The 17387-nt window shown below is 38.3% G+C and overlaps 1 protein-coding gene across 1 annotated transcript in view; it reads left to right on the forward strand.

The window, feature by feature from the left end:
• The window catches only part of FBXO15 (F-box protein 15), a 32196-nt gene that overhangs the window by 4418 nt on the left and 10391 nt on the right, over positions 1–17387 (forward strand). Inside the window, exons 3-8 of the mRNA XM_054985490.1 lie at positions 6339–6443; positions 7918–8160; positions 8479–8685; positions 10536–10665; positions 13933–14012; positions 17091–17236. Of these exons, the coding sequence (XP_054841465.1) occupies positions 6339–6443; positions 7918–8160; positions 8479–8685; positions 10536–10665; positions 13933–14012; positions 17091–17236 (911 nt within the window). The remainder of the gene's footprint in view (positions 1–6338; positions 6444–7917; positions 8161–8478; positions 8686–10535; positions 10666–13932; positions 14013–17090; positions 17237–17387) is intronic.

Here is a 17387-nt window from a genome sequence, read left to right on the forward strand (position 1 = left end):
TTTTCACAATTCCACTCCGATTTTCTTTTAGGTAAGTCTGTCCCATCAAAATTCTCTTCTAACTTGGCTTCTAACACCGTGCTCGTGTCTGTTTTTATTCCAAGTGTTTCGTCTGCTTTTCTTAATACACAATCCATCAGTTTAGAAATTTGTTGCAGCTTTAAAAATATCTCTTCAGAAAACGCCATTTTGTCCACTCATTTACAAATGTTCAATCACATATCTTTTAAAACTGGTAAAAAGCTCCTTTGCTCTTACTATTTGTAATTATAAAGTTTTTTGCTCCCCAGCTCTCCATCCCAAGAAACCTCTCCTTACGCTTCCCTTCTTGAGTGTCAATTTCCTAGTCCGTGAGGCGGCCACCTCTCCGGGAGATAATAAACCCCACTCATCAAGCTGTTTAGTTGTCGTAAAGCAATAAACAATATTCTTACTTGGAGAAATGTCAGGTAAATCACTCTTTTTCAGTCTTTCAGTTGTCCTTGCATCTATCTTGTCAGGAATCCTTGCTTTGTTTTCGCTTGTTTCAAAGTCTCTGGGTTCATATCTTATGCGCCATTAAGGCTTCTTCCTCGGTCCTTGCCTTCGAGCCGGTGCGGGGGCTCCAACAGGGGGTTGCCAATCCCTGTGAGCTCCTCCACCTTGCTCTGGCCTACCCCCCCTCTCTGTGGGGAGGTCTTGAGGGCCCATATCCTCGGGTCCTAGGGGATCGGGAAGATCATGGTACTGAGCTCATAAACTCAGCTGCCATGACATCGCCACGCCATTCCGGAAGTCCAACAAATACTAAGACTATTAAGGAGAGCAATTACATGAATCCAAAAAGTATCTTACCCAAAGATAAGAAGGTCACAGGCAAGGAGCTGCTTTTGAGAAGAAGCTCTCTATCAGTTTAGCTTGTCAAATTTTTAAGGTTTCAGAATCTTCTCTTAACAATAGCTGCTTCAAAGACTGAAATTCTTGGCTAACTTATTATCTTATGATTTCATATACCAAACAAGGTTATCCATATTGGAAACATTTTCTTGAACCATATAATAGCTAGTTCATTCTTGCTACTTTTTGAGTTAACAGAGTCTATGTAGAGTTAGTGATTACAAATTTCTCATACATTTGAAAATCTTTTGACCTTCCACCAGTATGTCTATAGTATTGCCAGTTTCTATGAAGTTAGACATTCCTGCCATTCTCAGATATTCCTGCGCCTGGGCCTTGGTATATTGTATACATTTGAAAATAACAAAGATCAACAGCACACAAAACACACAGCACACACTCAAAGCTAACTGGAAAGCGGTGGTGAAAGTTGGGTAGAGTAAAGGATTGGGTGATGTTTACCATCCAGGAGAGGGTGCCTGGGAAAGAAAGTGTTGAGTGACCTGCATGTCAAGGCAGAAGGTATCTAACAGAGGTTTGAGGGTGGATGCTGGATCCAAGAGCACGCACACAGCTATAGCAGAGGGGTAGTCCAATTATACTTTGGATCCTACTCAGGGGCAAGATTGCATCTTCTCCGCCCCCCCCCCCCAGACTTAATGGTGGTTCTCAGGGTGGGACAAAGGATTGAGAGGTCTGGCGTGAGACAAAGAGTGGGTGAACTGTCTCTGAAGTGGGACCGTGAACCAGCAAACCGTCTCTGGGGTGTCACAATGAACTAGGAATGTTTGATTAGGTCTTCCTGGGTGGAACTAGTCAATAATGATTGACGATCAGCAAAGTGGATGGGTGAGGCAGTCGGTTCCCTGAAGCGCCTAAGAATAGGAAAGTGGTTAAGGGGAGATTGATAGGTTGTGTTACATTGATTAATTTAGGAACTGTGGGAACTATTGTGTCAGGATCCTTAGTGCACCTCTGGGGTGTGGGATGGGGTTAGCTGGCCTCGCGTGTCATTCCCCATGCTTGCACGTTCCATCTCCCGGCTGGGATCCGACTTCCATGTTTCTGCCTGCTTGGGCAGTAGTTTTAGTGATCTAAGCACATTCAGAGAAGGGGCTTATGGCATAATCATATTCATAAACCTTCTATTATTGTGGGAGCAAGTCTGACTGCTAACATCTAGACTTCCTTTATGGCCTATCTACACTAGTGGCCAAAATTGTGGAAACCTTTTGGAAAAAGTGCATTTTTGAGGTTTGATGGCTCATAACACCACTTTTTTTTGGAGTAATACCATAAAATTATATATCAGTGGAAAGATAATTTAATCAAGAATGTAATGCAACAAAGATTGTTCAATTATCTGTATTCTATCAAATGTTATAGCCAAATAACCAGGAAAAGGAAGCACAACTTGCTTAGGTTGATATGAAGTAGCTTTCCTTCATTTGAATGTAGCCATTTAACGTAATACAATTAAAGAAATGGCACAAAGAGTTGACTGGTCACCCAGAAAGCGATGTAAAATAGTACTATTAAGTGAACAAGGCTACAGTTATGAAGAAATTAGAAGAAAAATTGGTGGAAACTTAATCAAAGGTGGCATTTCTAAATTTTTGAAGAGGTATAAGGCAACTCAGTCACTACAAAACCAGACTGGTAAAGGCAGGAAAAGTTGCACACAAGCAAGGGATGATAGAAGAATTGAGAGACTGAGCCTAGGTGACAGAAGAAAATAATCGGGGTGTATACAGAACGAAATGGCGCAATTCAATGTGAAGTTGAGTGCAAGGACTGTTCAACGCAGACTGGAGGAATTTGGTCTTAATGCTAGAATTCCACAAAAAAAACTATTGTTATCTCTCAAACAAAGGTTGAAAAGATTAAACTGGGCTAAAACCCATGTTAACTGGACAGCGGAACAATGGGACAGTGTTATTTGGAGTGATGAGACCAAAATCTCCCTGTTTAGTAGTGATGGCATAAAATACGTGAGAAGAAGAATCGGAGAAGATTTGCATCCTGATTGCATTACACCTACCATGAAACATCCAGTCAGTGTTATGATATGGGGTTGTATGACATCAAAAGGTGTGGGCAGAATTTGCGTGATAAATGGCAATATAAATGCCCAAAAATACATAAATGAAATACTTGAGCCCAAACTGAAGCCTTCCACACATGATCTTTTCCAAGATAATCATTTATATTTCAGCAAGATTCAGCTCCATGTCATGTTGCTGCTGTGTGCAAAAAGTGGTTTCAAGATAATCATATTCCACTGTTGGAATGGCCTGAGAATAGCCCAGACTTTAACCCCATTGAAAATCTATGGAGCCGACTAAAGAAACTGGTTAGTGAGAAGCAACCCAGCAATAAAACGCAATTAATAGAAGCAATAACTCAATCGTGGTTTCACATTATAACAGCTGCAGAACTAAAAAACTTGGTTCACTCCATGGGAAGGCGTCGTAGGGCCGTAATTAAAGCAAAAGGTTACCCAACTAAGTATTAACTGACATGGTGAGAATTGTTGTATAACTCATTTTTTCTATGTGTTTCAATTTTCTTCTTAATAACTACTGTTCTAAAAAAAATTCCTTCATAAAAGTTATTGCATTACATTCTTGATTAAATTATCTTTCCATTGATATATAATTTTATGGTATTACTCCAAAAAAAAGTGGAGTTATGAGCCATCAGACCTCAAAAATACACTTTTTCCAAAAGGTTTCCACAATTTTGGCCACTAGTGTAGTTATGGGTCCAGGCTATGGGTCCATTTCTGTGTGCATAGGTGTTTTGAATAATAATGATGATAACATACAATTTATATACCATCCTTCAGGACAACTTAACACCCACTCAGAGCAGTTTACAAAGTGGTGTTGTTATCCGCACAACAATCACCCTGTGAGGTGGGTGGGGCTGAGAGCTCTCAGCCCAAGGTCACCCAGCTTCAAGCGGAGGAGTGGGGACTCAAAACCCAGTTCTCCAGATTAGAGTCTTGCCACTCTTAACCACTATACCAGACTGGCTCTGGAATAATTTCCTTGGTCATATCCAGCAATTTTCCCCCTATAGTTCTAGCCATATCTATGACCATATATAGATATATGAAGGCCTGGAAAAATTTAAGGATGACCCCTAATTTCTTCTGAAGACTTTCTTCAGTTTTCCCAAGAGAAATTTAGAAATTTTAGGGAGCACTGGAAAAAACCCCTCCTATTTTGTGTTTTGAAATGAATGAAATCCTATTTGACAAGATTTTACTCATTTAAAACACGCATCATGAAATTTTTATGAAAGACAGTCTATAGTATTAGATAATTACAAGCGGGGGACCCACTAGGTCTTGCAGGAGGCATCTGATTTTCCCATCCCTCACCATGTCATCTTTCTCTTCTCTGCCCCCCATAGCCTATTTCCCCCTTTTCCCGTTTCCTTCTTTCCTTCCCACCACTTCTCTCTGCCCCAACTTCACTTCCCCCTCCATGGCAGCCTCTTCTCTATGGCCCAGTAGCATGGTGCTGACTGAGCTAAGTTCAGTTGCATGGTGGAGAATCTGCAAGGACTTCTCTTTGTTCTGTATCCCCTTCCTCTCACTATTTCCTCTTTCCCTTCTCCATATTTTCACCTTTCCCTATGTCCTTCTCTCCTTCAAACCCACTAAACAATTTATCATTTACCTTTCCTCCATCTTCATCTATTCTTATTAATTTGCCTCGTTTATATACTGCCTTTCTCCACAGTGTGGACCAAGAGGAGCTTACATCATTCTCCTTGCCTCCATATTATCCTCACAACAACCCTCAGAGGTGTAGGCTCTAGAATATCAGGAATGATCTTGAGTCTAATTAAGGAGTGAATGAAGAGAGTTTATTCAGGAACTACAACTTTGATAGAAAGCAGAGAAACAGAGTAGATACTAACTACCTTACTAAACTGGGAGAGAGGGACTTCCGAGAAGAAGCAGGAAGTAGCCTAAGAATACCAATTTGGAGACATGCAAAAAGGACAGAAAAAACCTGAGCACGACAGTTACGGATTGTTACTATTTTACCTTATTTAAGTCTCATTAACTTATAGAATAAGACGAAGGGGAGGGGGAGGGAAATTGGGGTGGGGTTATTTTTTTCTCTTCTGTTCAGTATCTCATAATTATTCTTTTATTTATCTAAAATTAAAATAAATAAATAAACATATAAATTACAAAAAAAAAGGACAGAAGAAAGAAGGATCCCATCCTGCTGTCTATCTAACTGTCAGACCTGCTGTCCCCTGCAGGTATTCTGTGTCTTCTGCCTTCTCTGTACACAAGACATTGTATTTCCAACAAGAGATAGGTTCGGCTGGGAATATGTGTCTGGCTCAAAGGCACCTAGTGAACTTCCACAGCAGAGTGGTGATTTCAACCTGAGTCTTTCATATCCTACTCTGAAACTAACCACTATACTACAAAGTAAAAGGGTTTAGAAGAGTCTTCTCTCTGGCAAGGTGCTCTGCCCTTCCTTCCACCATACTCAAAACAAGTACAAGAACATTCCTTTTACCGAAAGGTTTTATACTTGTCAGCTAAGGGAGGGAACCTGTTTTTTTTACATGCCTATACTATAAGGTGGCACGTAGTGAGATCATTACCCTGTTGTTCGAAAAAAACAGGGCCTCTCAGAAAAAGCTAGACTTGAGTTTCTTCTTTCCTATAGAGACGCCAAGATTACTTACCAAGTAGCCAGTTTCTGTAGCCTGGTAGTACTCGGGCTAAGGAAATTTTATGGTATTTAGATTGTAACGTAACTGCTTTATATTATTATTATTATATTTAAATGTGGATTTTAAGTATGTATTTTTTTTTGTATGTTTGATCTAAGGACTGCAACAATAAAATGAATGAATGCCATCTCAAATCTGTTCTGCAATGCTGACCCTTTCTGTTACTCCTAGATGTAACCAAATCTCTCTGGGTAGTAACCATCATCCCCCACAAATCTGAAGTATCTCAGGCTATACTAATTTGTAATTCTAACTCTCTGAATCTGCATTGCTGTTTAGAGGTTGTTGCATCCTAGGTGTCATATCTTCCAGTTTGCTCATCCTAGCTAGCGCACAAGTTATAAATTGCACCTTCCAGTTTTGAACTATCACACTCAAGGGATGGTGAACAGTTTTGCTGCCTCTCCTTTTTACACTGTTTGGATAGCAAGACCAAATAGGCATAGTATGTTTGCTGAGATCAGATGCTGAGCATTGAAAATATAAGGAAGTCTTAATAAACAAAAGTTAAAAAAGTATACAGGGTGTGTTCAAGTATCAGACTGAGCACAAGGATAGAAAGAAAAGGTGAAAACATCGTTTTTAATGTTGACTGCTAAGGGAGTTAATTTCTCCCATTCCCCAACCCATACTATTCCTTATTTCTATTCAAAAAAGTACACCACCCTTTCATCTTCTTCATCCTCTAGCCTGCCCTCGGAGATTATACTGAAGATATTCTCGTATCTGGATGCTGTGTCTCTGCTGTGTACCGGCTGTGTGAATAAGCATTTTTATCATCTGTCCAGTGACAAGTAAGGAAGCATTGCAGTTGTTTTGACATGATAATGAGTCCAGTCTAGCCTCCTAATTTATTTTTGTACTTAATTGTCTGGGTAATGAATGTTTTTCTTTAATTTTTAAGTGGACAGAATTGTTATTTTATCTGGCATTTTGTATTAGTCTGAATGTGATTTGTCCAGGGTGAAGGACAAAAGATATATGACTTGCTTGTCTTATCCAACTTCAAGAAATCTTCTGCTTTCACTATGTAGATAATACCTGCAGCTTCTTCACACCCCTTTCCCATTGCAGTTTGGACATTCTGGCTAGCTGTGTTATATGCAAAAAATGAACAGCAAAAATTAAGAACGCTAGTATATTCCAATATAGCTTTCCTTAGATCTGTTAATGAGTTGTTTAGCCCCTTATTAGACATTCCACTCCCTGACTAGACCTTCAAGATGGTTGAAAAAATTTCAAGTCTAACAGAAATTATGTATATTTGGATTCTCGTTGGATGCATTCAGATGTTACAAGAAACTATGATTTGTTTAAGCCATGGCTAGCACAACAAACCGGTAAATTCACAAGATGTAAGCGACTAGGTGGCTTAAAGGGGTGATGCTGTGATTTGTGAATTTAGATGTTATGACAAACCACAATTAGCCAGCTGTGGTTAACAAATCACATGCAAACACTAAAGTCCATTTCAGTGTCAAGAAACCCTGGTGTATTGAATTGTCTGTATTCAGACATCTTTGGGTAGGATCAATCTGCAGTTTATAAGCTTCAGTTTATTATGACATCTTAATGCAACCATTGTCTTTAGATTAGTATTCAGGCATACTCACAGTGCTAGTTTCAGACTTTAACAGTGCAATCCTAAACACATTGATTTCAGTGTGTTTAGAGTGGAGTAACTGCACTTAGGATTACACTGTTAAAGCCCTAAATGCCTTGGGCTCTGTTTTAACCTCCTTATGCACTTGGTTCTTGCTTGGACTGCTATTCTTACCTATTGTTAGATTAACTGATTGGAACTTTCTTAACAAGACCTTCTTGGTTTTGTTTTTTAGGTGGTCATCTAGGACCAAATTGTTCTAGTAAGCTTTTGGGGAAACGTGAAATGTAATCTGATCTTGTTTGATGTTTTATTGGTACCTGCTGCTATTAGGGATTTGTAATGTTTACTTTTGTTGATTTTTAAATTATTAATAGATTTTATTATATTGATTAGACTTTGTAGCTTAATAGCTAGCTATCCTGATATATTTTACATAAGTAGAGGTATAGAATGAATGAATATGTTCATCTTCCAGTAATAAAATTAAATCAGTGCTAATCAATAATTAAAGCTTGGATGCAGAGTGTAATCTAATGTCAATTACTATCCCACTGGTTTTACTAGAAAATCTCTAAAAATGGATTTACAACTTCCTTTTTTATAAGCTTTTCAAAACATCAGTTGTCATTATCTTTTTGTTGTGTGTGTGTTTTCTCTCTCAGTACCATCTGGTTAAAAATATACTCCCAGTCGTTTCTCCGTAAAAAAAGCAAATGGAAGACTGAAACTGTCCAGAACTCAGGTGTTTCTCTGAGCCTTTCTGATTCACAACATAAGGAATCGGGATATTGGAAGAAAGAGTACATCATAAAAAAAATAGCTTCTGGTAAAGCTGGAATAATTCATCTTCTGAAGTCTGTAAATACCTACACTGGCCTTCCAGTTGAAACAAAAAATGCCATTAAGTAAGCAGTGTTAAAAAGTTCATATGTTAACTATTTTCTATTTTAATGGCTATACAGGGAAAACGTAAGACTATATGCTAATTTACTAGTTTCTGATAATTATTATTTAGGTTATGAAAATTAATAATGTTGCAAAAGTATTTATGAACATTTTGTCAGATCTATTCATGATGGAAATGTCTTGGCGTAATCTCCTCAGATAAAAAGGGTGGGAAATGTTGCCTTTCTCCCTGAAATTTCTAGGTATGACTAGTAGAAGGTTTCCATATTCTGTGTTTCTAAGTACAGTCTTAAACCTTTACATTTTTCTGAAAACAGAGTGTCTGGATTGAGATGGATGATCATATTAAAGGAAAGAAGTGGAAATGAACATGTAATGGATCAGGCAGATATTTCTTTTAATGAGACATCTCTTACTGTATGTTGGTATGGTATAAACTGCCTTTGTTTAGACAACTTGTTATGTCTACGATTATATGGAGTGACACCTGTCCTAGGTGAGGGTAAACTTTATCTCAGGAATGGGTAAGTTAATTCTTTGAGTTGTGTTGTTGGTAGCTGTATTTGTTTGAACTTGCTGGTGAATTATTTGTTGACTTTGAATTTATTTTCTAGAACTGATAGGAACGTGATTTTTATAAATACAAGTGGAGAACCTGCAAAGACTTGCCGGGGTCACTCCATTTTCTCCTGTATCCCCTTCCTCACAAAAAGCATCTTGTTTCTGTTCTCATTAGTCTTAGGATTACCTCAGCCCTAGGTGCAGCCTGGAGTTCTCCTGGAATTATAACTGATCTCCAGATGACATAGACAGTTCCACTGGAGGAAACAGCATTTTCAGAAGGCAGACACTATTGAATCATGTTCCGCTGAATTTGTTCCCCTTCTCCAATTCTGTTCTCACCAGGCATCCCCTCTAGTCTCCAGGAATTTCCCAAGCTGGAGCTGGCAAACGTAGACAGTCTCTATATCCACTCTGCTTTCCCTGCTTCCCTTTCTCCTTCCCACTCACCAGACAACTTGTCTTTTATCTAGCCCCTACATCTTCAGCTTTATTTATTGTTTATTTACTTCATTTATACCCCACTTTCCCCCCCAAGTGAGCACCCAAAGCAGTTTGCATCATTTTTCCACCTATGTTGCAAAAGTTGTGTGGTTGCAAGTTACCTAGGAAAGTTGAGTGATGGCCATTGCTGGGCCCAGTAAGCTGGGAAATTCTTGGACATTTGTGGGTGGAGCCTGGGCAGGCTGGGCAAGGATTGTATAGGGAGGGACTGCATATGGGTATAATGCCATAGAGTCCACCCTCCAGATTAGCTGTTTTCTCCAAGGGAATAATCTCTGTAGTATGGAGATCAGTTTTAATTCTGGGTGATCTCCAGGACACACCTGGAGGATGGTAACCCTAGGGCCCAGCTAAGCCATGCAAATTCTGCCGAAGCTGCTGCTGGGCCCAGACAAGTTGTGTGGCACTGCCACATCTGGGTGACTCATGCAAATTACAAGGCAGAAGGATGCTTGGTGGTTACTACTGGGCCTGGCTCTGGTAAATCCTCCCTCCAGGGTAAGAGGCAGGGGTGGGCTGGAAGGCCTAAATAGCCCTGAAAAGCCCCCCTGCCTTTTACTGACAGAAACCAAGATATGAATGCTGTTAATGTTGTCGTGGTTGCCTAGCAACCCCCACAATGGCCACTGAGATCTTTTTTTCTTAAAAGTACAGGCATTGCTGTGTTTTGGGGAGTTTAGCCCCACCAGTGTATTTTTTTAAAAGATTTTTCTGCAAATTTTGGACTTTTCTCAGGATTGTAGAAAGATCTGTCTCATCTTTTCATGGCTCCAACTCCCTGGATTTAAGTAACCAGTTGGGGCCATGTTGAGAATTAGGTATATTGATTACAGAAGAACATTTCTAGAAGTATTACAGTTTTCAGATCAGCTACTCACCACTGGTGATTAGTAATTATACTGTGCTGTTCTGTACAGCACAGTGCCACATTGGACTGTATGATATATTAGGCTTTGAAAAGTATAAGGATTGTAAAGCGAAATGTGCATATCAGAGTGTGTAGTGGCAATCACTGCAGTTGTGATTGATCCCTGTTGCATATTGCCTGTTCACTGGCAAAGTAAACGTGGGGATTGACATTTTGCTGCTGCTTCCTGTCACTCTTGGAGGAAGAGGATAGGATTGGGCATCCAGAAACATGAAATCATCCCTTCAGCAACAATTTCAAGATTGTGTTCATATGTTCTGAGAATCAGTAAAACAAATTGCTTTTACTTTGCTGTGTTGCCAATCATTGCTTGTGAAAAAATTGTTGTCAACTTCCATGTTAATGAAGTTTGATTTTTACTTAACTTGACATTTTTTAAAGGCCTTGGCGACGTTCCTTAATTTCTGAATATCAGCTTGCCAATGTGACTCAAAATGCAGACATTATTGGGTGTGATGCACTTGTTGAACTTTACCGTGTTGAGGAAGGAGTCTTACTGGGACTTTGGAATGTAAGATCACTTTCCCAGTACAATGTTGTTTATGGTTCCTTGAACGTTGTTTATGGTTCCTTGTTTTTCTCGTACAAGAAAAACATCCAAATTAATTAAAAACAATAACAATAATTGCACTGATGTCTTTTTTTATACATAAATTTTATTGAAAAGTTTTTAAAACAGATACAAGTTTTAAAAGATAAGAAAAAAACCAAAAAGAAAGAGAAAATAAAGGACAAAGGAAAAAATGAAAACATATATAGGAAAAAACTTGATTTTCTCTACAACAAATATCGACATTATTTCAGAATTCATACTTTTGTTATTCTTCTATAGTTCCCTTCCCCTTACACTTCAAAGCCAGAAATCATAAGTTCATATTTTTCAGTTTCATGCACAAAGTCAAGGGATTTCCAGTTTGTTATAAATGTAGATAATTAGAGCTGTGTACTGAAAAAAAAATTGGCTGATTCGGGTTCAATATACCGAACTGGAAAGAAAATTGCTATTCCCTGAATACTGAATTAATTCTCCAGTTTGGCTTGGCAATACAGAGCAAATTCGGAAAAATGTGGCCATTGTTTCCAATAGAAAATGCAATTGGGGGCTTTCCAGGAGCCTGGGGGAGCCGTTTTGGACCAAATTTTACCAAATTTGCTGGGGACCTGCTCTTGACTGTCCTATAATGACCCCCCCCCCAAGTTTCATGAAGATTGGACGTTGGGGGCATTTTATAGCCCCCCCAAAAGAAGGTGCCCCCAGCCACATCCAATCTCCATTATTCCCTATGGGGAAAACTGGGGGAGCTATCTAGGAGGCTGGGGTGGCATTTTGCAAGCCAAACCCACCAAATTTGCAAGGACCTACTCTTAACTGTCCTACAAAGACCCCCCCCCCCAAGTTTCAAGGATATTGGACCCTGGGGGGGCATTTTATGGCTCCCAAAGAAGGTGCCCCCACCCACACCATGTGTTTTAGTTGTAGGGAAAAAAGTGACTCCCACTGCAGAAACAAATGGATCATGGCTGCCATGGCCACAGACATACTCCCAATTACAGTCTACACACCAGACAGCCAAACAGAACCATAATGAACCCCCCCCAAAAAAAGAAAACCCAAGTACCCCCTGAGCAGGCTGACTAGCCACTCTCCATTAGTTTCTGTTATGGGGAAAATGACTCCCACTGCAGAAACACATGGATCATGGCTTCCACAAGAATACAACCAATAAGAACTGCATAATCACAATGACTGGGAAAATCCAAAAGTAAACACAACTAGGTGACAAAAATCATGACTGGTTAAAGGCTTGCTGTAATCTGCTTTATGTTGGGTTGCCCTTGAAAATTGTCCAGAAACTTCAGTTGGTCTAGTATGTGATGGCCAGGTTATTGACAGGGACTGCTTTACAGGGTCCTTATCACCCCTCTATTGAAAGATCTGCATAGCTACCCACCTGCTTCCAGGCACAATTCAAAGTTATGGTTATTATACCTGTAAAGCCCTACATGGCCTGCGGCTAGGGAACTGTTTCCACTAGTATTGTCCTGCCCAACAGTTAAGATCCTGTTCTGAAACTCTGCAGTCTGTGCCCCTGTCTTCAGAGGTGAGGCATGTTGTGACCAGAAAAATGGCTTGTTCAGTAGTGTTGCCTTGCAATAATAGTGTTTCATGAGGCTTACATTACTTATTTTAGGTGCCAGACTAAAACATTGCTTTTTACCCAGGCTTTTAACTAAGGGGTTTTATCTTTTAAATGCTTTATGGTCTGCTTCTGGTCTGATGATCATTCTATTTACATCATTTTAAGTTTCTGCAGTGTATATTTGAGACCTTACATCCTGGCTTGTTTTAATGACATTGGCCTGGTTAGTTTTTTTTAAAGGGCATGTTTTAAGGGCTTATTATCTTAGCTGTAAGCCTTCTTGAGCACGTCTTTAGAGAGGTGGCATATAATTGTTTAAAACAAATTGTCAACAAGTGCCAGGTTGCTGCTCTCCCAAAAGCCTGAGCAACTAGGAGATAGGACTGAGCAGAAGGGACGTTCTTCCCAAGCCTGTCCATATGCATATTCCCTACACTTAAGACTGTATCTATCATCTAAACAATTTATTATTTGCCCAGTGTGATTTTCTGTGGGCACTCTAAACCATGTCACTTGGAAATTACACATGTGACAGAGCAGTAGTCATGCATTATGTTCATTCTCCATTCCATCATGTAACCGCCTTTCGTACATACTCAACATATTTTAACTGTAGTATACATGTAAAGGAAGCAGGAGGAGAAAAGCATACCAGTGATTACATGCAGGTGCTCGCTCACCTGCTCCTTGAAACAACTTCTTTTAATTTCTCTACCGTTTTCTTGTCCCTGCCCTCTACATTTCACCTTATTAGCTTTATAATAAAATGACTGCAGCTCCTTATCCTTTCACTGTCGTTCCTTTCTCAACTTCAGTTCTTGAGAGTATTGATTTATCTTTTGATTTATTACTTCCATATCCTATTATTTCATCTTAATCTATTTAATCTGTTCTACATTTAATGTGCATTTGCGTAAGAATAGTTATGAGGCAGTAGATACGTGTAGATTAGCTGTTCTTTGATGATATTTTCAAATACTTGTGATACTGAATATCGACCCAGTTCTTTTTGTAGTCAACAAATGAACACCTGAAATATAGAATTCATGTAAATACTGTGTTGGACTGTGTGTGAAGCTTTGTGAACCTGTGATTATTTGGGGAAATTGATTAGAATTTAGGGGCAATTCTGTGTTTCTGCCTTTTTTCTCTGAATTTGGATTGAACAAAACTCCTTGCCCTCCTTGGAATTTCTTTGCTACTGTAGGAGAATGCTAAATTGACATATTTTTCATTTAATCAGGATTTCATATGTTCTTGTCCCATTGAATATGCCAGGTTGGGGATCAGGCTGCTAATAATAGGATTCTGCCATTTTATTTCTAGTTCTCCTTTCTGTAGAAGCTAATTTAACTACATAAAATTGTTGCTTATTCTCCTCCTCTTCTAGATCTAATTTCCTAGTGTTTATATTGGCAAAGTTCATTTGTGCTGGAACGCTATATACAAGAATTCAGATGTATGAATTATGGCCTGCTTGTTGTAAAGTCATAACAATAGTATTAAAGTACCAGTGAAACAGTATAACAATTCCAAAACATGAAGAAGTAGCTTTTCTGTAGGTTTAAATTTGTTTTTGCTTCTGAAATGTAAATGCTTTGTTCTGAAAAATATGTTCTTTGTGATTAATTTTGTAGAAAAATGAAATTGCTTTTGTTATGGTATGTCTTCATTACCATCAGCTTATTGAGCGAAGCATCCTTGGTTCTGCTACAATGTAAGTACTGGTTTTAGTTGCCTTCTGCTATATGCAGCATCAGTTGCAACAGAAGGTGAACTAAGTGTCGCCGTGGAATTTATTTATGTATTTTATTCGATTTGTATTCCACCTTCCCCACACCAGCAGGCTCAGGGCAGATTCCAATTAATAGAATTATATAAAATACAATATCTTTAAAACCAATAAAACATATGAATGTTTTAAAATATTTAAATATTTAAAAAAGAACACACACAACAAGCAATACAGCATCAGGTTTTGAAAAACACATGGCAGCAGATTTCACCAGCAACCACCACCCAACCATCTCCAGAAATATATGGCAAAGGCTAGGTGGTAGATATCCCTTTCTAGGGGCACAGCTTTCTCTAGGTGGCCGGCAGGGAGGCCCAGAGTGTCAACCATATGCCTGGTGGAACAGCTCTGTCTTACAGGCCTGGCGGAAGGATAGCAAATCCAGCTGGACCCTGATCTCTTTAGACAGAGCGTTCCACCAGGTTGGAGCCAGGACTGAAAAGGCCCTGGCTCTGGTCGACGCTAAACGGGCCTCCCTGGAGCCAGGGACCAGTAGCAGCTGTTTATCATTGGATCTAAGTGTCATCTGGAGCTCATAAGGGGAGAGACGGTCCCGAAGATACACCGGTCCCAGTCCGCATAGGGCTTTATAGGTTAGTACCAAAACCTTGAATCTAATCCAGTACTCCACTATAATTTAGAATTATAATTCCTTTTAAACAAGAATGAGAATTACATTGGGTAGTATTTGTAATAATAGCATTGCAAAGCATAGCAGATAGGTTTATATGGTTAAATTACTTAATTACTTAATCATTAAAGAGGCATAATTAAAGGCTTCATCTGAAACCTTTAAATATAATTGCAAGATTAGAGAGTTCAGTTTTATGTTAAGTACTCATGTTTAAAGGTATTCTCTGTCCAAAGGAAAAACTAAATTTCCTTCTGCACTGCTACCCCCCAAATCACACAATTTAGTTTGTGCTGAAGTTGAGTACAGCAAGTGACTGAAAAGCTGTAACAAATATATAATTTAAAAAATCCAGAGGAGTTAGCCGTGTTAGTCTGTAGTAGCAAAATAGCAAAGAATCCAGTGGCACCTACTGTAGCATAAACTTTCGAGAACCACAGTTCTCTTCGTCAGATGCATACATAAAGAAAAATATAAGAATACTCTCCAATTTTCTCTGTGAAAGATATATTGGTATTACATATTCTATACTCATTCCAAAATTACCATAAACAAATGCTTATCCTTTCCCCCTAAACTTTTTTTTTTGCTTCCTAATCTTCAAAAACACAAAACTTCAGTTCATTTCTTTCTGTTTCCTACAAAAAGTCTATAAGGGAATTTCAGGTAACAATAAATTTAGTTAATGTCTTTTCTCTAATCAAAGAAGTAAGTTTAGACATCTCTGCAAGCCCCATCATCTTTAACAGCCATTCCTCTATTGTAGGCAATGTCATAACCTTCCATTTTTGCTGTTGTCATATATAGAAACAATGTACCATGAGTAGTTTCTAGCTGTTTATCCATTAGTCTCAACAAAAAAGCCTCTGGTTTCATTTGTATATTCATCTTTAAGATCTTCTGAATAATTGAATGTATTTGTATCCATTTTTTAGCTTTGTTACATGTCCACCATAAATGATAAAATGTCCCCTCTTGCTGCTCACCTTTTCAACATCTATTTGAAACGTTTTTCTATATTTTAGCTAATTTATCCAGTGACATATAGCACTGATATATCATTTTACAAAAATTTTATTTCAAGCTAGAACTTAATGTAAATTTGAGACCCTTCAGCCACATATTTTTTCATTGTTCAAATTGTGTGTGAATTCCAAACTTGCTTGCCCATTTAATCATACACCTGTTCTTCATCTCCATCTTCAATTTCACCTGTTCTTCCTCCATCTCTAATTTTGACAAAAATTTATAGATTTTAGCAATAATATAGTCATCATTCAAACATAATTTTATTTCAAATGCCATCATGGGTTGATTAAATCTATACATTCCTTTATCAATTTTAAACCTTTCTAATAGTTGCGCATAGAAAAACCATTGACAATTATATCCTTGTAGATTTAAATCTTTTGATTTCATTTTACCTTCACCTTGTAAGAAATCTAGTATGTTAATCATATGTTAACCACTTATGTTCAGTGATAATTTCCCATCTAAAAAAGGCTTCCTGTGGTGAAATCCATAAAGGTGATTTTGGACACAACCTAAGTTTATATTTATTCCATACTCTCAAAATGGCACACCTAATATAATGATTTTTAAAATCCACATTAAATTTAACTTTATCATACCATAAATAGGCATGCCATCAGAATCTCAGGTTGTGACCTTCTAACTCTAATAGCCTTTTTATTTCTCAGCAGTATCCATTCTTTCAACCATACCAGACAACAAGCAGCAAAATATATTTTCAAATCAGGTAGCCCCAAGCTGCCTCTTCTGCATCTATTAATATTTTATATTTAACATGTGGTTCTTTCCCTTACCACACAAATTTTAATAAATCCTTCTGGCATTGTTTAAATGGTGTATCAGATGTCAATACTGGTAATATTTGAAACAAAAATAATATTCTGGGTTATTTACAAACAAATCCTTATTATGTAATTAATTATTCAGATGACTGAAAACTGTCCAAATCTCAAGTGTCCAGAGAATTTCATTTATTTATTTGAGCCAAGGCAGATGAAATCTGCTATTTTTAAAGGTTATTCAGAAAGTCTGAGCTGAGATACCCATGAAACTGCTCTATAGGTCTTTTAAGGTCAGCATTGTCTACTCTGACTGGCAGTGGCTGTCCAGGGTTTGTTGAAGTCTTTCATAGTACTGATTAGCAGGTCCTTTAAACTGGAAATGCCGAGATGAGACCTTTTGCATGCAAAGGAGATGCTCTTCCATTGAGCCACTATCCCTCCCCCAAGATGAGGTGAAAGCTGCTAGAAAAATAGGTTGGAAAATCTTTAACTACTATTTTCTTTGGCGATACTTGCCATGCTTTTGTATAATTGGTTTGTTTCTCTCTTTTTCAGGATGCATGTTGTAGCTCCACATAAGGCAGTCTTAGATGATATTGACCCAGAATACGGCTTGCATGGTTATCAGCTACACATTGATATGCACAACAAAGGAAATACTTACATGTGTGGAACATTTCGCAGTTTGTTTTGTAGAAAAGGTAATGCTTAGATTACATGTTTACATATGGGCCTGCTGTTCTTGTTTCTAGAAGACTAAGTATGACTAATAATTTAATCTGAATCTTAGGTGCTACTTTACAAAATGTGGTAAAAGAATTCACTTTAATGGATGCTGCATTTCTGTCCCTT

The sequence above is a fragment of the Eublepharis macularius genome, chromosome 7 (genome assembly GCF_028583425.1).
Source record: "Eublepharis macularius isolate TG4126 chromosome 7, MPM_Emac_v1.0, whole genome shotgun sequence".
NCBI classification, from domain to species: domain Eukaryota; kingdom Metazoa; phylum Chordata; class Lepidosauria; order Squamata; family Eublepharidae; genus Eublepharis; species Eublepharis macularius.